This window comes from Notamacropus eugenii, chromosome 3 (genome assembly GCF_028372415.1).
Source record: "Notamacropus eugenii isolate mMacEug1 chromosome 3, mMacEug1.pri_v2, whole genome shotgun sequence".
NCBI lineage: Eukaryota > Metazoa > Chordata > Mammalia > Diprotodontia > Macropodidae > Notamacropus > Notamacropus eugenii.
Window position 1 is genome coordinate 232,608,277 of NC_092874.1, and position 23,377 is coordinate 232,631,653.

Genomic DNA, 23,377 nt, shown 5'->3' on the forward strand with positions numbered 1-23,377 from the left:
CCATGAGAATGCGGTTCAGGTGGGTCTCTTTCAGGGGGTGCTGGAACCAATTGAGAGAGCCAATTGTTCAATTTTCAATGTGAGCATGTATACTCAGAAACTGGCATATGCTCCACATCTGGACTTCATTTATTGCCTTGCTGATTGTCTAGACTTAAGAAACTGATGGAGAAAATGTTAATGATGCAAATGATGTTTTTAAATTTATCATGCATACATTTTATTTTGGTAAAACTAGTACTTAAACAGTTACCAGCAAATCCCTGGTATCTTTTCCCCCTTCTGTGGCCCCTCTTAGGGGATCACATCTCACACTCCCCCTCATCCTTCCCCCAGGTGCTGCACCGAACAGGCCTTAGTAACCCAGATGGCCTGGCTGTGGACTGGGTGGGCGGAAACCTGTACTGGTGTGACAAAGGCAGAGATACCATTGAAGTGTCCAAGCTCAATGGGGCCTACCGGACAGTGCTGGTCAGCTCAGGCCTTCGGGAGCCTAGAGCACTGGTGGTGGATGTACAGAATGGGTAAGTAGAGGGGAATGATATACACTGAGCTCATGCTCAGATAAAAGTGCCCAGAGGAGAAAGGTCATCTCTGGCATTTGAGTTTCCCCAACCCTAGTCTGGGTAAAATCAGGACTAAAGAGTCCAGTATTGCTAGGTTCTCACCACCCCCTGATTCTTGGGTGAGACCATGGCATCTGGGCTCCCTGAAGTGCTCACCTTCTGATTTCTGGTGTGAGGACAGGTACCTATACTGGACAGACTGGGGTGACCACTCACTGATTGGGAGGATTGGCATGGATGGCTCAGGACGCAGCGTTGTTGTAGACACCAAGATCACATGGCCCAATGGTTTAACCCTGGATTATGTCACTGAACGAATCTACTGGGCAGATGCTCGTGAGGACTACATTGAGTTTGCTAGCTTGGATGGTTCCAATCGCCACATTGGTCAGTGTCATCTGTGGGCATTGTTTGGGGTCCAAGGGGCTTGTGGCAAATGATGGGTGCCATCTGGTTCTGGGGACACCAAGGATCTAAGGAGATGAGGACCAAGGAGTTACAGAGTATACTTAAACCAGGGCACTGACGTAGAGGGACCAAATAACTCTTACCCTTTGACTTGCCCCTAGAACAGAACTCCATCCTCTGTACCCCACCTGTAATTTCTCTCCAGCTCCATGGGGTGATGAGGGTGAGGAGGAGGGATGCTATCAGCATTAGAGGGAACGTTTTTGGGACCCCTCACCCATGCTATTCTTCTCCCAGTGCTGAGCCAGGACATCCCCCACATCTTTGCACTCACCCTATTTGAGGACTTTGTGTACTGGACCGATTGGGAGACCAAGTCCATAAACCGGGCGCACAAGACTACAGGAGCCAACAAGACGTTGCTCATCAGCACTTTACATCGGCCCATGGATCTGCATGTCTTCCATGCCCTTCGTCAGCCTGATGGTGAGGATGGAGAGTCACCATGGGAGCAGAGACACAGGGCTATAGTTTGGGACCAGGATAGACCAGAATGTTAGAGTGAGGAGCCATGATGGTTTGGATTTTATGATGCAGCAACATCTAGCAGTTAAGGTGTCTCTGAGTCCGTATCATCCCTGTTCATCCATGCACCCATCTATCCACTTATTCACTCCATATTTGTTGATGGAGCATCTCTTGTGTGCTCAGCATTGTGCCAGATGCTTAAGAGGTTACGAGGTACCCTGCCACAAGTTTCTTACAATCTAGATGAAAAGACAAGGGGTAATGACATAGAGATGATCTCAGTAATCATCCAAGACAGTGGACCATACAACATGAACCAAAGGAGTGATAAAACAGTAGGTGCCATAGGATTTCTGATGAAGAAGCCATGAGCGTGGGCCAGGCCAGTCAGGGAAGACTCCATGCAGAAGGTAGGAGGTGAATTGGTCCTAAAAGGATGTGTATGATATAGGGAGCTATATGAAGAAGGAAAGAGGACATTCTAGGCTAGGGAAGTAGCACGAGCATGGTACAGAGATACAAACATTCTGGGTTCATAGGATTGTTAAGAGACTCTAACTCTAATCTATAACCCCAAGGCCCAGCAGAGTTTTCTGCATTATCCTAAAGCCTAAAGACCTGGAAGGTGTTATGGAAAAGGAAAGAGAGGGAATAAGCATTTCTATAGCACCTTCTATCTGCTGAGTACTTCACAGACGTTATCTCATTTCATCCTCCTGTGGGAGGCAGGTGATATCATTTTCCCCATTTCACAATGGAGGCAAATGAATTAAGTGATTTGCCTAAGATCACCCAGCTAGTAAGTGTCTGAGGCCAAATTTGAACTCAGAACTTCCTGGCTCTAAGCTCAGTGCTCTATCCATTGTACCACGTAGACTTGGGAGTCAGAAAATCTGAGTTTGATTACAAATTCTGCCACTTACTTTGAAGACTTTAAGCAAATCACTTCAACATTTTGCATCTCATTTTTCTCATCTGTAAAATATGGGAGTTGATCTAGATTTCTAGTGTCCTTTATAAAACTAAATCCTGTGATTTTATGAGTGTCTTTGAGTCTCAGTTTCCCTATTTGCAAGATGGAGATAATAATGATACTCAATTTAGCTACTTGTCACAAACCTCAAATAAGATCATTTTACTTCCTGTGTGACCTTGGGCAAGTCTTAGCCTCTCTGTGCCTCAATATCCTCATCTGTCAAATAGGAATTTTTGAGCAGATGATGTCCAGACCCATTCTTCTTCTAAAACCTATGATCCCAACTGGTGGCATCTCCCATGGACAATTCCTAGACAGGTTATTTCATTTCTCTGCTTCCTCATCTGTAAGATGGAAATAGTCATTCCTAAATAATTAAATAAAAAGTCATTCCTGCCCTCATTTCACCACAGAGTAAAATAAGGTGATAAAAATGACAAAAATGAAGTGATCGGTCTAAGGGAAGACACACCAACCACCATCATTTAGAGGTGTTGAGATCTGGCCCAGGACCTGTAACTACAGGCATTGATGTGATGGCTAGTTGGGGTCAGAAGCAGCAGGAAAACTGATTGCCTGTGGCCATGGGAGAGAAAGGCAATGTAATGCAGTGAAAAGAACCTTGGACTTTGAGTCAGAAAAGACCTGGATTCAAATCCTGGGTCTGCCATTGATATACTTCTCCGATCATTATTGTTATTTAGCTGCTTCAGTAATATCCAACTCTTTGTGACCACATTTTCTACTAGAGTGGTTTGCCATTTCCTTCTCCAGCTCATTTTACAGAAGAGGAAATGGAGGCAAACAGGGTTAAGTGACTTGCCCAAGGTCACACAACTAGTAAATGTCTAAGGGTGGATTTGAATTTGGTTCTTCCTGACTCCAGATGCAGTACTCTTAGCTGCCCTCTCTGATCACAGACAAATCCTTTAACGTCACTAAGCCTCAGTTTCCTTATTCGTGAATCAGAGATAATTATAACCCCTATCTCACACTATTGTTGGAATTATCAAATGAGAAATTATATGTAGAGTACTTTGTAAACTTTAGAAGTTTGCCATTTGGCCAAGTTCCCTGGGGTTGGAATCCCTAAACTCCACTCTGAGAAACAAGATGATTTCATTTCTGAACTTTTAGAGTGGGGCTAAGGCTGGGGTGAAGGTTTTCTAAGAACAGTAGAATTGGAGTTAGGGATAAGAGTGGGTGGAGGTGGGGTTAGGGCAAGAGTGGGAACCTTGGGCCTTAAGACCACATGTTGCCTTCTAGGTCCTTAAGTACAGCCTTTTGACTGAATCCAAATATTACAGAACAAATCCTAAAGATTTGCCTCACTTAAAAACCTAGAAGACCACATGTGGCCTTACGGTGATTTGTTCTGTAAAAAAATTGTTCTGTTCAATCTAAAGGCCACACTTAAGGATTTAGAAGGCCATTTGTGGTTGCCCACCCCTGGGTTAGGAGGAATAGAGAATTAGGGTGAGATCGGAGATAGGGTTAGGGCAGCTTTTCTCAGACTTGTTGGTCTCAGGACCCTTTTATACCCTTAAAAATTATTAAGGACCTCAAAGAGCTTTTTTTAAAATGTAGGTTATATCTATTGATATTTACCATATTATAGATTAAAATTGATAAAATGTTAAAGTATTTATTCACTTAAAAATAACAAGCCCATTAAAACAAATAATATTTTACAAAAAAAAAACTTTTCAAAAGAAAAAAAAGTAATGAGAAAAGTAGTGTGGCTTTAAATATTTTAGAAAATCTCTTTAATGTCTAATTTACCAGAAGACAGTTGGATTCTCCTATCTGCTTCTGAATTCAGTCTGTTGCGATTTGATTGAAGTATATAAAGGAAATCTGGCCTCACACAGATATGTAGTTGGAGGTGGGGTGGGGGCGGGAATTGCATTTTAGCAGTTAAATAATGTCTTACTTTTTATAAAAATAGTTTTGATCCTACAAACTCCCTTAAAAAGGCCTTAGGGTTCCCCAGGGGTCCTTAGACCACACTATGAAACTTCTGGGTTACAGAATGGTTTAGGGTTGTTGTAGAGTTAGGATTAAAGGGAAGGGAAGAAATGTGCAAGAGTTCAAGAGTGTATCTAGGAATCTGGAAAAAAACCAAATCTCTAAAGACATGGGACTGATCATCCTTGGACCTTTCCTATCCCCTCTGTTTTCTTACAGTCCCTAATCACCCATGCAAAGTGGACAACGGTGGCTGCAGCAATTTGTGTCTGCTTTCTCCTGGTGGGGGCCACAAATGTGCCTGTCCCACCAACTTCTACCTGGGAGGTGATGGGCGTACATGTGTGTCCAACTGTACAGCCAGTCAGGTGAGGGGCCCTTCTCACATTCATCACCCACATACCAGACTCTTCGCATAAAGGTCCCCACTGTATCCCACACTGACATCTTTATAGTCTAGTCTGCCCCCAAACCCTGCCTCCCCATGCATAATTTCACAGCTGTTCCTATAAATACCCCTGTAGGCTGACCTGACCTCCCCAACTTTCCCCGCAAAAGGAACTTCAAACTTTTCCTGACCCCATTACCCATTCCTAACAAAACCCTTACTCCCCAAACCCTAGTTCGTGTGTAAGAACGATAAATGTATCCCCTTCTGGTGGAAGTGTGACACAGAGGATGATTGTGGTGACCACTCTGATGAGCCTCACGACTGTCGTAAGTGACGGGGAGAAAGGTGAGGGGTATACGGGGCAAAGAGGTAGCCACTGGGGGAACTGGAGACTTCTGGGGTTCTGAAGAAACCTTAGCAGAGCAGGAGGAGAGGCAAGCTCTGGTGTGCCCTGTTGGGAAGGAGGAAAGACAGCACCCACGGTATATATTGATGAACCACCTTTTCCTTGGTAGCCGAGTTCAAGTGCCGTCCAGGGCAATTTCAGTGCTCCACTGGTATCTGCACGAACCCAGCCTTCATATGTGATGGTGACAATGACTGCCAAGACAACAGTGACGAAGCCAATTGTGGTAAGAAAACTGACCCATCTCACCCGTCCTGGCACACACAGAGGGAAGGAGACGGTGGGCTCCCTCCTGCCCCAGCTCAGTCATTATGCCAATCTCTGTGATCGCTGCCATCCAAGAGAATGGAGAACTTGGAACCTCTTTGTTTAAATTTTCTCCTTCAAAATCATTTAATTTAGAACTCCGTTCCCCCCATAGTTTTTTCTTTCTAAGCAGGACCTTCTACCCTCCTCCTCAGTAGCTAGAATTTATACAGTGCTTGAAATACAAAGCACTTTATGTAATTATCTCCTTTGATCCCCTCAGCGTTTCTATAGGATTCATTATGAATATTTTCCAGATAAAGAACTGTGGCTTAAAGAAATTCAATGACTTTCCCAAGATCACACTTCTAAGTGTCAGAGGCTAAACTATCTGTTTCCCCCATTTGACCAGTGGGAAGTCTTCCCATCCTGCCTGCCATCATGTTGGTCCTTCCTATATTACCTCTTGCCTCTATGGGAATGAATCTCTTCTTTCTTGACCCTACTCTCTTCCATGGCCTTATGTCCCCCTGCAGACATCCACGTCTGTCTGCCCAGTCAGTTCAAATGCACTAACACCAATCGCTGCATCCCTGGCATCTTCCGCTGTAACGGGCAGGACAACTGTGGAGATGGCGAGGACGAGCGGGACTGTCGTGAGTGACTGGGTATTGGGGAGGTCAGATTAAGGAGGGAGGAGAGACAGAGAGTGACAGCGAGAGAGTGAGACAGAGAGAGACACACACAGAGAAAGACAGAGAGTGAGAGAGAGAGAGAGACAGAGAATGAGTGAGAGAGAGCTAGAGGGAGAGACAGAGAGAGTGAGAGACAAAGAGTGAGAAAGAGCTAGACAGAGGGAGAGAGAAAGAGAGTGAGAGATAGAGAGACATTGGGAGACAGAGAGAGAGCTAGACAGAGAGAGACAGAGAAAGAGACAGACACAGAGAGAGAGAGAATTTCCAGGCATTTTGAAGCCGTTGGGGAAAATGGCTTAAAATGTTTTGGGAAGAGTTGGAATATAGGCAATATTCATTTGAGAGATCTTAAGTCACTTTATTCATTGGGTAACATGATTCAATTCGATTGAATTGAACTATCAAATATTAAGCACGAACTATATGGCAAGACCCCAAAGATATAACTGGATTAGGGCATGTCTGCTGCCCTCAGGGGGAAGGCGCTATAATGAAGAGTCAGGAATGAAACATACACAAAGAAATACTGTGCAAGATAGAATATGATTGGGGTAAAAGAGGGGACTGTGTAATAAATAAATAACAAATGAAGAAGAGGAGGGAGAGATCCCATTCATGAGGAGGGGAGGGGCAGTCCCATGGAAGAAGTAGAGCTGAACCAGGCTTTTGAGGAAGAGAAGAATTTCCACAGGTGACAGGGAGGAGGGAGTGGATTCCAGGCATCTGCCTGCATGAGATTTCAGAGGTAGGAGGCAGGATGAGAATGAAGAAACAGTTCGTGGTCTGGTCTGGCTGCAACAGAGAGCGGGTGGAGTAGAATGAAATTAATCTGGAAAGGTCAGTTAGAACCAGGTTGTGGAAAGTCTTAAATGTCAGGGTAATTAATAATAATAATTCACATTATATACAATAAAAATATCATAGGGCAAAACAATATTTGACATGCCAAGCATCTAATATATATGTGCATACACACACACACACACACACACACATATATATGTAGAACGCAATACATGAACACATCATTGCAGTATGTATGGAGAAAAAACAGTGCAGCTCTAGCAAGAATAATGTTTATATATAATAAAAAATACATGCCTAACGCTTCATAGAAACATCAAAAAGTACAAAGCAACTTGATGTGCATTTCAAAAATGACTACATCTAACCACAGTTCTGCCACAGCATCATTTGGTCTAGTTCTAGGTCGGACGGTTCTAGATCTCTCTACATCTGTTGGCGATGGCAAAGTCTGACTAGCAGTATGTCTAAACTTTATAACTTTTCTCTTTTTCCCTAGCAATCTCTACAAATGAGGTTTTGATCCAGAAAGGCGCTGCCTCCAAGTTCCACCTTCCCCCTTTTGTCCCAACCGGGGTCCTCCTAGGTCCTTGTCTCTTTATTCATCGTCCGCTTTGCTCACAGCAGCTCACTGGGCTGACTGGAAAGCAAGCTGGGCTTTAGCACTTTTGAGCTGCTGTTTGAACATGCACATCTTCTGTTAGAGCCTTTTTTTTTTTAACTGTCAAAAGCGGCAGTTTGTTTCAGGCTCTGGCTATCGCTTTAGATTTACATTATGGAGATCTTGCTTTCTTGTACAAGGGTCTGTTTCTGCCCCACACCTCCCTGTGCAATTTCTTCTTCGGCCAAAATAGCTCACTTTTCTGTCTAGTTATCAACTGTCTGTTCAGTTTCTTTTTCAAATTTCAAATCTCTCCAGTATTCTCTTAACACCCAAGCTTTTTTCTCAAAACTTGTTCACCTTGCTTCAATCCTTGATTCCAAATTTAGGGCACTCCTTCCAGCTTTCTCTGAACCAGAATCCTCAAGTGCACTGGAAATATTGATGGCCATCTAGTCTACATATGTAGCATGGGTAACAGAAAATAGTTCTGTTACTCTGGTTATTTCTTGATAGTAGTCTGTTTGTATTAAGTGTGTGACATAAGTTATGGTTCCTTACTGATTTTAGTGTCTAAGATGACCTCCATTCGCTGGCCCTACATGGCTTCATTTCTGGGTGCTGATTCATTGAACTCAGCCTCTCCAACACTGACTTTTCTTGTTCTCTTGTGGTACATTCATCGTTGATGTGTTCCTCGAGACCACAGCTGTAACCACAGACAATTCTTCCACCCTGCTTGTACGTGCTGATGGTCATTTCACATCTGTCTTGTTTCTCTGACTTCTGTTCTCTTGGTCTTTTGCCTTGACAAACAGGGTGATTTTGTCTGTGCTGCTGTCTTTGAAAATAGGTCCTGTTGTTATTTTTGCAATATGTGTTAGCACATACATGAGATGCTTTGCAGTTATTGGAAATTGAATTTTCCTGTGAAGCATCCCCTCTGGATTGCTTGCCAAGTTGTATTCTCACTCTAGGGTTGGGTGCCCAAAGGGATGCCACTACCCTCACTTTCAGAAAGTATCCTGTGGGTACCTGCTCCTAAAACCATAGCTCATAAGACCATCCAGTGGGCTTCCCATTAACCCACTAGACACATCATTCCCATCAGGCACTAGACACAATTTTCACAAAGCAAGGGCATCTACTAAAATGGTATAGTAAGAATTGTGGTTAAAAATATTTCCCGTCCCCCCCCCCACCCACATATCATAAACCTAGCGCCTACTTTCCCACCAATAATACACCTCATTTGTGGGAGTAGTGGGCATAAACTTAAAATACATTGACTGTGGGGGACTCATGTAGGAAACACCCCAAGGCAATGCAAAATGTACTGCAAGCCCTCAGTCTCCTTGCTCTCTGCAGTGTTGTTCCTATGGCTCAGCACTCAGTGGCTACTGTTCATTTTCTCTTGAGTTCATAACTCTCTCTTTTTTTCTGCTGTCAAAGGTCAGTGTCCTTAAAGTCATTTCTGGTCTCAAGTGACTGCCTCTCTGTCTGGGGTGTGTGTCTGCTCTCTTGGTTGTGCCTTGAATTCTCTTATATTGACTCTCCTACCACTGGATGGGCCGCCTCTAGCTAGGCAAGTAGCATAGATGCGGCTCGACCCGTGGCCAATCATAGGGGAGGAGAGATAGTCCCCTCCTCCCTCTCCCAGAGGTGAAGAGCTCCGATTTTCCCGACTGCTCCCTTCTGCCAGCACTGCTTCAGACTGTCTGGATTGTGTCTTTTAAGGGTCATACAGGAGCATGGCTTGTCTTTGGATGGCACCGCTTGCTTCTGACTCAGAGTGAGAGAGGTATTCATCCTTTACAAAGGGATAATAGGCTATAGACACCTCATTAACACATTATCATCTGTGATTACATCCTGTGACTAAATCAACTGAGTCGCCCCTCCTCCCCCATGGAAATTACATGCAATTCCCCCTCCTCTTCCATCTGAATTAGGCTGCCTGGTACACTCTTAGCCAGTTGTTCAAATATTCTAATTTTTTCTATTAACTGCTCACAAGTCAAATGTTTGTTCTCTGATATGGCATTTCTAAGCTGTGCTTTTATCTCAGATCATCCTCAGAGACCCCCTTACTTGGGTCACTCTATGTTTTTTCTACTCAAGTCACAGATTGAGAAGGCGATTCCTCTTTGCGTTGAATGACACTGAGTCACCTGGCAAATGCCATGCCAACATTGGGCTAGACCCACGGTGCCACTCAAGGGTTTGCAAGCACTCTTGGGATATGATTTCAGGTCTTTCCACCTTCAGAAACCTCACAAATTCAAAGGCCAGTCCTCTAATATTTCCTACTTGATTTTGCATTTTATCTAGTTCAGATGCCTGCTGGATTTTTAGTTATTCTTCAATAAACTCACTTCAGATGTCAGCTGTTTCTTTACTAGGACAGGGATCTTGACCAGAGAATATTTGAAACATGGAGGTAGACTTTTTAAGGTGTAGAAAAGCTCTACTTGACACTACGAGAAGTTTCAGAATCTTTCTCTGACTTACCCACGTGTCATTCTCATTTCATACAATCTTCCAGCTTTTAAAGAAACTTTTCTTCCTCAGGGAGTGATTCAGAGGTCTATTTCAAGGGTCTAGCCTGGGAGTGGAGAACCTGCGGTCTCGAGGCCACATATGGCCCTCCAAGTCCTCGAGCATGGCCCTTTGACAGAATTCTGCAACCTTGAAGCCACATGTAGCCCTTCAAGTCCTCAAGTGAGGTCCATTGACTTAATCCAAACAAGTCAACAGGCTACGCTTGAGGACCTGGAGGACCACATGTGTTCCCCACCCCTGGACTAGCCTCTGATGTCTCTGTCAGGAATTTTTGAGTGGTCAACAAGATCTAGTAATTCACAGAACACTCTCAGTGTTATCCTGCTAATTATCACTTTATATTTTTCCCAGCTCTTTGTCACTTCATTTTAGCAATCTCATAATGTCCTTATTCTCAACACTCAAGATCTCTTTCCCAAATCAAGAGCTCTGGATGGTTTTATACCTGGCAACTCTATGGTCATTATTAAACATGTCAGCTCCCATTTTGTCAAGTAGCTCTCCCATAAAAATTATGTTCGTCAAACCAACAGACATCAACGAATCCCTCAGTATTCCGCATATACAGTGAAAAACAATGAGATGTAATGGATATGTATCAAATAAAATAGTAAAACCATCAGATTAACATAATTAATCAACAGCAGCAATGTTGGACGTTTTACACTGATAAGTCTGTGAAGTGACTTTACTTCACAGATATTTTCATATATTTTCATAGATATTTGCTCTCTCATAAACCAAAGTAGGTTTATAATGAGAGAAAATATCTATGAAAAAATTCAAAAATCTCAGATGTAAGATATGACAGTTTTTATAGACATTTTTAAAGCTCTTGGCAAAATTCCTTTTTTCCCCTGAGCCCTAAAACTGATGGCAGTAAGGTGGTAGGAGGGTTAGGGATAAAGGAGCAGTTGAGAGTGAAACTAAAGAGAAGATTGACCATCAGATTGGGGGCTAAGGATAAGGGGGGAGTTATCATGATCAAGAGAAGTGCTGTGGGGGGGAGGGGGTTAGATTCTCTGTCTCACTTCCCTGTCTCTCCCTCACCCCCAGCGGAAGTGACCTGCGCTCCCAACCAATTCCAGTGCGCCATCACAAAGCGCTGCATCCCCCGGGTCTGGGTCTGTGATCGTGACAATGACTGTGTGGATGGCAGTGATGAGCCTGCTAACTGCAGTGAGTGACCATGCCCCCCACATCCCTTGAGTGCGCCAACTCTGAGTGAGTTCTGCCCACATCCAAAGACCCACTTCCCCAAGTATTCCCCCAGTTCTTCGCCAGGTTCTTCTCAGGCTCAGAGTGGGCCTCCTGAGAAGACTGGTCTCAGGTTATTACTTTTCCCCACTTTTCGCTCTCGTAACCTCCAGCCCAGATGACCTGTGGGGTGGACGAATTCCGCTGTAAGGACTCCGGACGCTGTATCCCTGCTCGATGGAAATGTGATGGAGAGGATGACTGCGGGGACAGCTCTGATGAACCCAAAGAAGAGTGTGGTGAGCTGGGCTTGCAGGGATTGATGGCTAAGTCAGAGGATTTGACTTTGAAGGGAGGGTGGAGCTGGGCAGGCAGAAAAGGCAAAGGTGGCACCATCAATATGACTCACCCTGGGAGGAGGAGAAGGGAGGGAAAGTGGTAGGAGATGGGGAAGAGGGTGCAGTTGAAGAGGGAGAAAGGGTGGCATCATTGGTTTGGAAAAGTTGACGACTGGTTGTATTTGGAATGTAAAACTACTACCTGTTCAGTGACTACCCGGGAGCCAGACTTTCAGCTGTTCCACCTCCCCTGAAGCTTCAGGCTAATAGTCTCTCCCACCCTTCTCCCTCTGATATTGTCCCTCCCCCAATATTATCTCCCTTATACAGGGAACATAATACTATCCCCGACCTCAGCATGATATCCTCTCAGTAATTTGTTACTGTCCTATGTGGGTCAGTGTTGCTCCACACTTGTATCTCCCTTCCCCCAAGGGACCTCTCCATGTGCTCTGAATTCTGACCCTCCTATATCCAACCCTCACACCCTGATAAAGAGCCACCTGAACTCCCCGTGGCTGATACCTTGTACTCCCATAAGTGACCCACTCATCTGAGATAACCTAAGAATAGTGATTTGTAAACGTTAAAGGGCTATATAAATATTAGCTGTCTGACCTCCCCACGGCTCACCCTCCTATATCTGATCCCTTGTGTTCACCCTATATGACTTCCTCCCACCCCTGGCAGATGAGAGGACCTGTGAGCCTTATCAGTTCCGTTGTAAGAATAACCGCTGTGTCCCAGGCCGCTGGCAGTGCGACTACGATAATGACTGTGGCGACAACTCAGATGAGGAGAACTGCAGTATGTGCCCCACCTCCCCACCCCACCCCCAACAGAACCCATGGACCTGGAGCATGCCTGCCCACTCATTGCAAACTTCATAGGCACGGTTTCCCCATTGCAGTGCCCCTCCATTGCCCAACCAGCTTGTGCCAGGTCAATCATCCCCTTCTGGGGCCAGGAGCCTCAAGCCCCCTTCTTACCTCCCCCAGTTCCATGTCGTGTATTTCAGTTGTACCATTTCACCTCATCTCATGTTTCTCTCCATTTTCACACTGTCCTCTTGGGGTTGCAGAGGTAGGTGTCTCTAATGCCCCCATGTTCCCAGATACCTTCCCGCCCATACCCCAAGAGCTGTCCTTACTTCTCCTCTCCCCTGTGCTGTCTTTCTGCCCATCCCTTCAGCCCCCACCGTTTGTCTTTGTGACTCCCTCCCCAGTTCCACAATCCATCCCTGGAGGGAAGGGGTTGCCAACAATGCCTTCCAGATATCTCTCCCTGAAAGAGGGAGTTTGGGGGAGGGCCATCACTCTGTACCAAGAGCTGTTCTCTAGAGAGCAGCTAGGTAAGGGTAGCCATGCAGGGCTGATTCTTAGCCCTAAGATAGCCTGGGTTTGGAGCACAAATATGTAGAGTGTTGTGAGGTCACTCCATCCTGAGTTTGCTAGGGGCTACATGGCTTTCCAGTGAATTCTCAGGCCTATCCCCCTGGTGTCTGTCCTTCTTCAGCTCCCCGGCCTTGCTCTGAGAGTGAGTTCTCCTGTGCCAATGGCCGCTGCATCGCTGGACGGTGGAAATGCGATGGGGATCATGACTGTGCCGATGGCTCCGATGAGGTGGGGAGGGGCTGGAAGAACAGCCCAACACATTTCTTGGGGACTTAAGTAAGGGACTCAGGGCAGGGACCATGGAAGAGTGCTATCTAAGAGCTGGTGCAGGTAGCCCCGGGGTCACTGACCTGCCAAGGGCCCTGACCACTAGGCTGCTTATCTCCATTCTTGCCACCCCCCACCCCACAGAAAGACTGTACCCCTCGCTGTGACATGGATCAGTTCCAGTGCAAGAGTGGTCACTGTATCCCCCTCCGCTGGCGCTGTGATGCAGACGCTGACTGCATGGACGGGAGTGATGAGGAGGCCTGCAGCACTGGGGGTGAGGAGCCTGGGGCAGACAAGGGCCCATTCTAGTTTTCCAGCCCTTCCAGACTCTTGTGTGTCAATCTCCTGACCCACATCCTCTCACCCAGCCCTCATGGTGTGGACAAGGGACAACACATCTCCACGTCCTCCTCCAGCTCTGCTGGCTTCTCTCCACATGCTCCTTCCACCTCCCGGAGGCAAGCAGAGGAAGGAAGGCCTTTCTCCTTTGAAGGCTGAGCCTCAAGTTTCAGTCTTCACCCACCCCCAGTCCCTTTCCTCCTCCAGGAATGCAAGTCAAGTCAACAGAGTACACAGTTCCACTTCCTTTCGGGGGTGAAGGTGCAGGTTATTGACAGGCTTAATTAACTGGCTTCATTCCTATCAGCCCACTCTGCTTTCTACACAGCATGAACAGGCTTGTAAAAGCCTGGATCGGCTTTGCTGGGAAACTGCTCATTTTTCTCCATTCTGCCTAGTCTAAGTTCATCTCTGTCACAGCCTCCAGTCTCAGTCTGAGTCCTTTTTCTCACAGCTCATACCTGGCCTCTAGAGAATGAATGATCAGTCCCTCCTATGTAGGCCCCAGATTTTCATGTGATTCAATAGAAAGAGCATTATCTCTGCAGCCAGAGGACCTGGTTTCAGATCCTGCCTGGGTTTGATACTAACTGCGTAACCATGGGCAAGCCATTTATCATTCCCGAGCTTGAGTTTCCTCTTCTGTAAAATTAAGGAATTGGATTAGATGGTATCTGAGTTTCCAGATCTATGATCTAATTAGTTTTTAATGGGCCCCAGGTTCATAACTCAGGCTTAAGGTATCACAGAACTTAAATTAGGAGGTACTCACCCAAAGAATCCCCCTTATACAACATACCTGCAGGTGGTCATCCAGCTAAGGTTTGAAGGCCTCCTCTTTGGAGAAGCAGGCCATTCAAACTTGGGACGACTGCTGTCAAGAAGTGCTTCTTGACTTAACTGGCCTCTTGGAGGCATCCATCCATCCATTGTTCTGGTTCTGCCCTCTGAGACCAAGAAGACCAAGCCCAGCCTTTCTTCCACATGACAGCCCTTCCGAGAGCTAGACCAGTATCCAAGTTCCCTTCTTGTGCAGTACTCCGTTCCAACCTCTGGCCTGTAGGAAGTCCCATCTTCCATCCCCCTGGACTGCACAGAGAGTATCCTTAGTAGTGCATCCCACACACTCTTTTCTGTGCTCTGTCCGTTGCTTATATGAACGATTCAATAACCTGCCCTTACTTTTAAGATAGCCTAGCCAGTTGCAGGACTTGGGCCCTTTCCCTCTTCCTCATCTGCAGAAGTCTGGGCTTAAATTCTTGGGTTGACCTCGATGGCATCCGAGCTCCCTTCCAACTCCATCTAAGCTGTCATGGTGATCTCTAAGGTCTTGACCATCTCTTTTTTTAAAAGCGACAGCACTGACAATTAATCTAATTCCATGTCCTATAACTTTTTCCCATCACTCGGACCTAAAGTACGGACCTGCCCCCTGGATGAATTTCAGTGTAACAACACCCTATGCAAACCACTGGCCTGGAAGTGCGACGGGGAGGACGACTGTGGTGATAACTCAGATGAGAATCCTGAGGAGTGTGGTGAGGCTGAGCATGGGAAATCCAGAGATTGGGGGAGAGCGGGGAGGGAAGAAGCAGCATGGTGGGCTGGTGAGCAAAGCATGCAGCACCCCGTGATCCCCTTCATTAGTTCAGTTGGGGTCCCCAGGTTCCCTCCATCCTCACCTCTTACCCTGCTTCTGTTTCTACACCCAGCCCGCTTCCAGTGTCCCCCCAACAGGCCATTCCGATGTAAGAACGATCGGGTATGTCTGTGGATTGGCCGTCAGTGTGATGGGACAGACAACTGTGGAGATGGGACTGACGAGGAGGACTGTGGTGAGAGGGCTTCTGGGGAAAACTCTTCCTGGCTGGGTTAGGCCCAGGGTAGTAGGGCATGAGTTGGGCAAGTAAGGAACAGGAAGGTGGAGGCAGGAGAAAAGGAAAGACTGCACTAGGAGAATATGGAGATGGAGCGGGGAGGGCTGATCACTAGAGAAGAAGAGGATTTCAGAGGAGGGAGAAAGCTGGAGGAAAGCGGTGGAGAGAGAAAAAAGAACTGCATGGATATAGTCTGTTGATCAAGAGAGTTAGAGCCCTGCTTACATGGAAGGTGAGGGGAGTGTGGAATGAGTTATAATAATGAAGGAAGATGATTGGGGAGGGAAAGAGGGATAGGATTTGGGAAAGAGAAGTTCTTAGGATCACAAATGTAGAGTTTAAAGTCAGACATCTCTTCTGACTCCTCCCTCCCCCCATTTTATAGATGAGGGAACTAAGGCCCAGAGAAGTCATTTGCCCAAAGTCACCCAGATAATAAATAACAGAGCTTAGATTTTACCTCAGACCCTCTAACTGCAGGTCCAGCATTCCTCCCACTGCACCTTGCAAATTCCCAGGGGACCAGGGGAGAGATGGGATTATAGTGCAAAGGGAAGCTTAGGAGAGGAGAGGATTTCATTGGAGTTGGATGGAGGGAAAGGAGAAGGATGAGAGTTGTGGGAGACATGAGGGCAGCCCATAGGAGCAGAAAGAAATGGGAACTAGGAGGGAGAGTGGGAAAGGATTGGAATATGAAGAAAGGCTGGAGGAAGAAGACAGTTTGGGGCAAATTACAAGGAAGAACTCTGGGAGAGGCAGGGAGACCATGGAGAGAGGGTGGGAAGGAGGGACAGGAGCTCTGGAATGAGTAATAAGGGTCCAATTCTGAGGCTGACAGGGCCTGTGGCCAGCAGTAGAAAACACAGGGCTTGGGAAAGCTGGCAGGAAGGGCCACAGCAGCAGAAGAGGGTTGCCAAACACTAGAGATTGAGAGGGTGAGGCTGAGGACCAGCTCTGCCATTGTCTGAGTTCCTGAACCCTTCCCTCTCCAATTCCCACCTCCCAGAACCCCCCACAGCACAATCTCCACACTGCAAGGACAAGAAAGCCCAGTTTCTCTGTCGGAATGGGCGCTGTCTCTCTGCCACACTCCGCTGCAACATGTTTGATGACTGTGGGGATGGCTCTGATGAGGAAGGCTGCAGCCCTGGTACTGAACCATCTCACTTCAATTTGTGGGGCAGAAGATGGGACAGTAATAAGGGACAAAATCCTGGAGAGGAGGCCACTATGTCTGAGGCTGGGGCGGGAGACAGGGGAAGCTGAATTCCTCAGGGAAAGAGATGTGTCTCAGGGATGGGGATCCTCATTACTTTTCCTTGCCCAGACCCAAAGCTGAGCAGTTGTGCTGGGAATGGAAGTGTGTGTGGAGATGAGGCGAGGTGCATCCAGAGCCCCAAAGCTGTTTACTGTGCCTGCCGCCCAGGATTCCACACTGTGCCTGGACAGCGTGGCTGTCAAGGTATGTTATGTGTGGAGGTTGTGACAGGGAGCATCATTTAAGCCCAGGGATCTGGCCATCACCAAGGGAGTGTGGGGACAGAAGCAGGGTGGCTGCCCAAGCTTTGGTGGAAGCAGGGTTCTGGGCATGTGACATGTTGGGAACTCCCCACCCCCTGCTGATCACCCTCCCACTCCCCCACAGACATCAACGAGTGTCTGAACTTTGGTACCTGCTCCCAACTCTGCAACAACACCAAGGGTAGTCACCTCTGCAGCTGTGCTCGAAACTTCATGAAAGTGCATAACACGTGCAAAGCAGAAGGTACAGGATCTTGGTGGGGCCTGAGTCCTTGGGAAGGACACTGGGGTACCCAGGGGCATAAGCTAAGGATGCTTCAGTCCTTCCCTGACCCAACCTGAACTCAGCAAGTGCCCAGGCTCAGAGTACCAGGTCCAGTTCAATTCACCAAATACATATTGAGAACCTACTGTGCTCAGCCTTAAGCACTGTGTTATGGATGAAAGAAATAAGGCTGAGGCACAGTCCCCCATGCTCAAGACACTTAAAGTCTAGCAGAAGGGCAAGACTTATATGCATGAAAAAGAGAAAAATGGAAGGCAGAATATGACAGGAGAGTATAATTCACTGGAATAACCTCTGAACCTAAGAGTAAGTGCAAGGGCTCACTGTGGGTGGGAGATGGCAGGAAAGGCTTCATGGGGAGGAGACTTTGTAGACAAGTCCAGGAGTACTAGAGGATTTCAATACAGGATAGGCAGGAGGGGAGGTCTTTAGGTACAGATGAATGTTATGAGGAAGGGGATCCTGGCAGGAATGAGTGTGGTGTCTATAGGCCAATGAGGAGGTCAGGATGATTGAAGAGGAGGGTTTGATTTGGAGAAAGAAAATTGGCTACTTCTCAATAAGGATGGAGGAGCAAGGGAGGATAGGCAGATTATGGAGAGTCCTGAAAGGATAAGATGAGAAATTGAAACAGTACAATACAGCAGAAAACTTTCTGGATTTGGAGTCAAAGGCCCTCACTTCAAATCTTGGATCTACAATTTAATGTCTTTGTGACCTTGAGTCATATACTTTCTATAAAATGAGGACTTGTTAGATGGTCGCTGAAGTCCCTTCCAACTCCAGAGCTCAGATCTTAGGAAATAATATGGCTGAAGCCAAACATGCCCTGTCCACACCCCTCAACCAGGGTTAAAGCCCAGGATCCCTTTTATCACAGATATTTCCCTTCCTCCTCTGCCCCAATACACATACACCACCCTCTAAACTCTCCCCACCCAGGATCAGAGTACCAGGTCCTGTACATTGCGGATGACAATGAGATTCGAAGTCTGTTCCCTGGACACCCCAATTCTGCCTATGAGCAGGCATTCCAAGGGGATGAGAGCGTCCGCATTGATGCCATGGATGTTCACGTCAAGGCTGGCCGAGTCTACTGGACCAACTGGCACACAGGCACCATATCCTTCCGCAACTTGCCACCCACAGCTCCCCCTACCACATCCAACCGTCATCGGCGCCAGACAGAAGGGGGTGTCACCCACCTTAATGTGAGGGGATGGGAATGGAAGTGGGGTAGAGATTGGCTGAAGAGGGGTGATGAGTGATGGAAGCATCATTCATATCAGTGTTAGTGGATGGGAGTTTTCCTTAAAATAAGGAGTATAGGACAGTTTGAAAAGAGTGGGACAACTGGCATTAGAAAAACAAACACCTGGAGCAATAAGGAACAGTGATCAGGATGGCAAGGGTGCCATGGAACTGAGGGCTAGCGGATACAATGACTGGGGTCTAGGTTAATGGTAATGGGATACAAAGCAATCTTTGACCACATTAAACCTTGACTATGGTCACTGTGTCCCTCAATATCATTAAACCATAGACAAGTATAATGGAAATGCAAGGGAATATCTGTGTCAAGTTAGGCTTCTTGGAAAAGATGAGCCAGGAGTTTCAACAGAAATTAGTAAATGGAGAGGAGGTACAGGTTTAAGGAAAATAATGAGTTCCGTTTTGAATGGGGGGTTTGAGGTGTTGGAAGAAAATAAAGCGATCTTCAATCATTTGAAAAAGGAAGATAGACAATCAGAGGTGAGCCCATTTAGATATATTTAGGAGTTATTATATGGAGTAGGAAGAGAGATGGGGACCAGAATCTTCTCAGAAGACTGAGCTAGATGATAAATCAATCAACAAGCACTTTTGAAGTGTTTACTATGTTCCAGGCACTGTAGAAACTGTTGGCAGTACAAATATACAAGGGAGATAGTTCCTGACCTCCAGGAGTTTATGTTCTGTTGGTTGATGAGGGATGGATAAAGGAAGAAGGATATTGAGCATCCTATAGACACACATATACCCTTTCCAGATTTCAGGGCTGAAGATGCCACGGGGCATTGCCATCGACTGGGTGGCAGGAAATATCTACTGGACAGACTCAGGGCGGGACGTGATTGAAGTAGCACAAATGAAGGGCGAGAACCGCAAGACACTGATATCGGGCATGATTGATGAGCCTCATGCCATTGTGGTTGACCCCCTTCGAGGGTAAGGATAATCAGGAGGAGACAGAATGTAGAATCTGGGTAAACATGATGTGGTGTTGGACAGGGGAGAAGACCTCAGCAGCAACCCTAGAATCTCGTTATCTCTCTTCCTTCTCCCAGATTTCTGCTTCATTTCTCCAAACTCGTTTATGGCTAGTTTTACAAATGAAAAATTAATGGCACTTCCAAGTGTCGCTGTCAGGAGTCCTCAAACACCCCATCTTCCTATCTACTTATTGAGTCTTTCCCTTGATTATAGGGCTAGAATTTTTTTAAAATAATTTTAATTAGAGAAATTGAGGGGGAAACATAAAAACAATGAAGACACACACACAAAAAAGAAAATCCTCCAAGGTCTGAATTTGGGGGTTGCCTCATCTGCAGTTAAGAGTAGGGATAGAAAGTCCAAGCTGATCTAAAATCTGGCCACAGGAGGCAATCTGGTGTATCTTAAATAGTGTTGATTTTAGAGTCCAAGGATTAGGATTGAAATTTTAGCTCTGCTGCTTCAAACCTATGACCTTGGGCAAAACCATCAACTTCTATAGACCTCACTTGATCTCTCTGGGCCACAGTCACCTCATTTGTGGAACAATGGATTCAGAGTAGCTGACCTCCAAGAGCCTTTCTGGTTCCTAATCTAGATGTTTCAGTAAGAAAGTCCCCTCCACTTCTAACTCTGATGACACTAAGTGTTTTGGCTAGCCTAATTTCTTGGGTTATATTTCTCTGCTTCTTCTCGAGCTCAACTTCCTTTCCCTGCTGTCATGCTTTGACTTTTCTCAAATGCATATTCATCGGTCATTATTAAATGTGGCTTTTATAAATCAGACTTTCACAAGATCCAGAAACTGTTGAACAGGACATCCCAGATATACCCAAGGACCCAAACTCCTGGGGAGAAAAGTTCAACAAGAACATCTAAGAAATTGGAAAAGTGTAGCAGAAATTAGATTAGGACTAGCTTCTTACACCACATACCATAATAAGGTTCAAATAGATATACAATTTAAATGTAAAAGGCTACATCACAAAATAATTAGCGAGAAACATAACATGGTACTTTTCACAACCATGGCTGGGGTGGGAGAGGGGGGAATATTCTTAGCCAGATAAAAGATAGAATTCATGAAAGGTAAAATAAACAATTTCAGTTATACAGAATTAAAATTTTCACAAACAAAATCAGTGATGCTAGAATAAGAAGAGAAGCTATAGAGAGATTTTAAAAATCTTTGTATCAGATATCTCTGATAAGAACCTGATGTCCAAACTACATAGGAAATTTGCATATGTAGAATGAAGATCCATTCCTTTATAAATAAGTAATCAAAGGCTATGGAGAAACTTTTTTTAAAAGAATTACAGGCTGTCAACAATTAGAAAAATGTTCTGATTCTGGAATATGAGTTGTATACAGCCCCCTACCTGACATTCAAGAACTCTCTTCTGCCCATTCCTCAGCTTCCTTGACCACACAGTTGAGGACTTCTTCCTGATGGCCCTGGAAGATATCCATGGCTCATATGAAGGGTTGACCCTCTTAGCTGACTTCCATTTAGATTCATCCACATCCTTTGAAGACGCTGGCTTGAATCCCTGAGCAAGGAGGCCTCCCTAAATCATTCTAGTTATTTGTTCAATAGAAGTTCTTTAAACTGTGTCTTAGAAATGACATTAAATTAACTTTCCAAAAGAGAAGGGGGCATGAATGGTTGCCTTGTTTGTTCCCCTTTAACTAGCTCCTGCTGCATGCGAATAGTCAATACTCATAGCCCACCACATACTTGTATATTTCTCCCCTAGCACCATGTACTGGTCAGACTGGGGTAACCACCCGAAGATCGAGACAGCTGCCATGGATGGGACCCTCAGGGAGACACTGGTACAAGACAATATTCAGTGGCCCACGGGTATGCAAAGCAGGATGGAGCTGGAAGAGAGTTCTGCCCTGGGGGTGGTAGAAAGGTGGAAGCCGTACATCTAGTTTTGAATTCAATGGTTCAAAGGCCTTGAAAGTTAGAGGGACTTCAGCTTTCTCTCATTGGTTTAGGCAGTTAAGTGTACAGAGGGTTAATGCTGGAGAAGATGTGTGAAGGGAAGTGAATGTGAACTTCTGTGCATGTGTGTGTACAAGAGGGATGGAGGGAAATCCTTTCCTGACAGAATGCACAGTTTTGCTCTCTCTACCTCCATGGGAATAAAGATACTCCCACCATACCTTCATGATGTCCTCTGTCCTGACTCCCACAGGCTTGGCAGTGGATTACCATAATGAGCGATTGTACTGGGCAGATGCTAAGCTCTCCATCATTGGCAGCATCCGGCTCAATGGCACTGACCCTGTCTTGGCTGCTGACAGCAAAAGAGGTAAGGACCTTTCCTGGGCACCAGGGCAGGAACATCCCCACCACAGGCCTGAATTGAGAGGATGGAAACATCCTGTCCTGTAACACTCCATGCTTCTCATTGGCTGTCCCTCCTGACTCTTTAGCTCCTCTGACTTTTTTCCTGTCTGTCCTCCTCCCTGCCACCTACCTTTGCCCCTAGGCCTGAGTCTGGCTTTTAACACTTGAATGGAATTACATGTCCAAGGCACTGTTGGGGGTATGAGGGTGAGGCTCTGTAAGATAGTGCCTGACATGATGCATGTATACTGGGAACTCATATTCAGGGTATAGTGCCCTAAATGCCAAGGAGTGATGCATGGTGGTGGAAGAGGATAGAGGGACATTAGTTCTAGCTGGGATGATTTAAGAAAGCACCATGAAGGGAGACAACATTTGAGTTAGGCCTTGAAGGATGGATAGGTTTTCAATAGGTAAAGATGGAAGGGGTGGGAAATAGTGATGAAAGCAAAAATATTGAGGAAATCAAGAATATAAGTACGTAGGGAACTTCATTTTCAGATGTGGCATATGGTATGTGTAGGGGAGCCATGGGAGATGAGGCTGGTGAGGTAAGTTAGGACAAGGTTGAAGAGGTCTTTGAATGCCAGACTTAAGAGTCTGAGATCTATTCCTGTAGCCAATGTGAAGCCACAAAACATCTTTGAGCAAGGGATTAATCTAGCATTGCTGTGCAGGCTAGATTGGAGGGGCAGAGACCTGGATGGCAAGGAAAAGCTAGGAAGTCTCTGCTGTAGCCTAGATATTAGGTAATGAGGACCTGAACTAGAGTGGTGGCAGTGGGAGTGGGAATTAGGAAGGGAGACATGAGAGAGGGCTCCCAGGTAGAATTGACAGGTCTGGATAAATGATTGAATATGGGGGAGGGGGGAAAGGAGAAGGAGAAGTGAAAGTCTGGGTGTCTGGTAGAACCTGGGCATCATGGATAGAAAGAGGCAAGTCAGCAGGAGGACGTGGTTTGATTTATTTTGTGGGAAGCAGATGGGGAGGTGATAATACAATATGTACAAACCATTCTCTATATTGAGGTTAAGGTGCTAGCCCTAGGTTGACAGTCTAAGAAGCTATGTCTGGTGGGCAGATGTATGTACATGGCAAGGGGTTAGCATTGGAGATAGGCTTGAATTATTTTCATCTTTGCTCTTAACATCCTTTTCCTATTCTTTCCACAGGTCTGAGTCACCCCTTTAGCATTGATGTCTTTGAAGATTACATCTATGGTGTCACTTACATTAACAACCGGGTCTTCAAGATCCATAAATTTGGACACAGTCCCTTGATCAACTTGACTGGGGGCTTGAGTCATGCTTCAGATGTGGTCCTGTATCATCAACACAAACAACCTGAAGGTAGGGGACTTGGAAATAGGGGAATGTAGCAAAGGATGGC

General features: G+C 45.9%; 1 protein-coding gene across 2 annotated transcripts in view; it reads left to right on the forward strand.

Moving 5' to 3' along the window:
- The window catches only part of LRP1 (LDL receptor related protein 1), a 107,494-nt gene that overhangs the window by 78,844 nt on the left and 5,273 nt on the right, over nt 1-23,377 (forward strand). For both annotated transcript variants that reach the window (XM_072655117.1, XM_072655118.1), the window contains 22 exons: nt 337-524; nt 748-953; nt 1,272-1,460; nt 4,666-4,814; nt 5,070-5,163; nt 5,353-5,469; nt 6,026-6,145; nt 11,208-11,330; nt 11,522-11,647; nt 12,377-12,493; nt 13,202-13,308; nt 13,492-13,624; nt 15,108-15,227; nt 15,402-15,524; nt 16,573-16,716; nt 16,894-17,028; nt 17,212-17,331; nt 18,316-18,584; nt 19,403-19,581; nt 21,387-21,493; nt 21,834-21,950; nt 23,161-23,337. In XM_072655117.1, the coding sequence (XP_072511218.1) occupies nt 337-524; nt 748-953; nt 1,272-1,460; nt 4,666-4,814; nt 5,070-5,163; nt 5,353-5,469; nt 6,026-6,145; nt 11,208-11,330; nt 11,522-11,647; nt 12,377-12,493; nt 13,202-13,308; nt 13,492-13,624; nt 15,108-15,227; nt 15,402-15,524; nt 16,573-16,716; nt 16,894-17,028; nt 17,212-17,331; nt 18,316-18,584; nt 19,403-19,581; nt 21,387-21,493; nt 21,834-21,950; nt 23,161-23,337 (3,160 nt within the window). The remainder of the gene's footprint in view (nt 1-336; nt 525-747; nt 954-1,271; nt 1,461-4,665; nt 4,815-5,069; nt 5,164-5,352; nt 5,470-6,025; nt 6,146-11,207; nt 11,331-11,521; nt 11,648-12,376; nt 12,494-13,201; nt 13,309-13,491; nt 13,625-15,107; nt 15,228-15,401; nt 15,525-16,572; nt 16,717-16,893; nt 17,029-17,211; nt 17,332-18,315; nt 18,585-19,402; nt 19,582-21,386; nt 21,494-21,833; nt 21,951-23,160; nt 23,338-23,377) is intronic.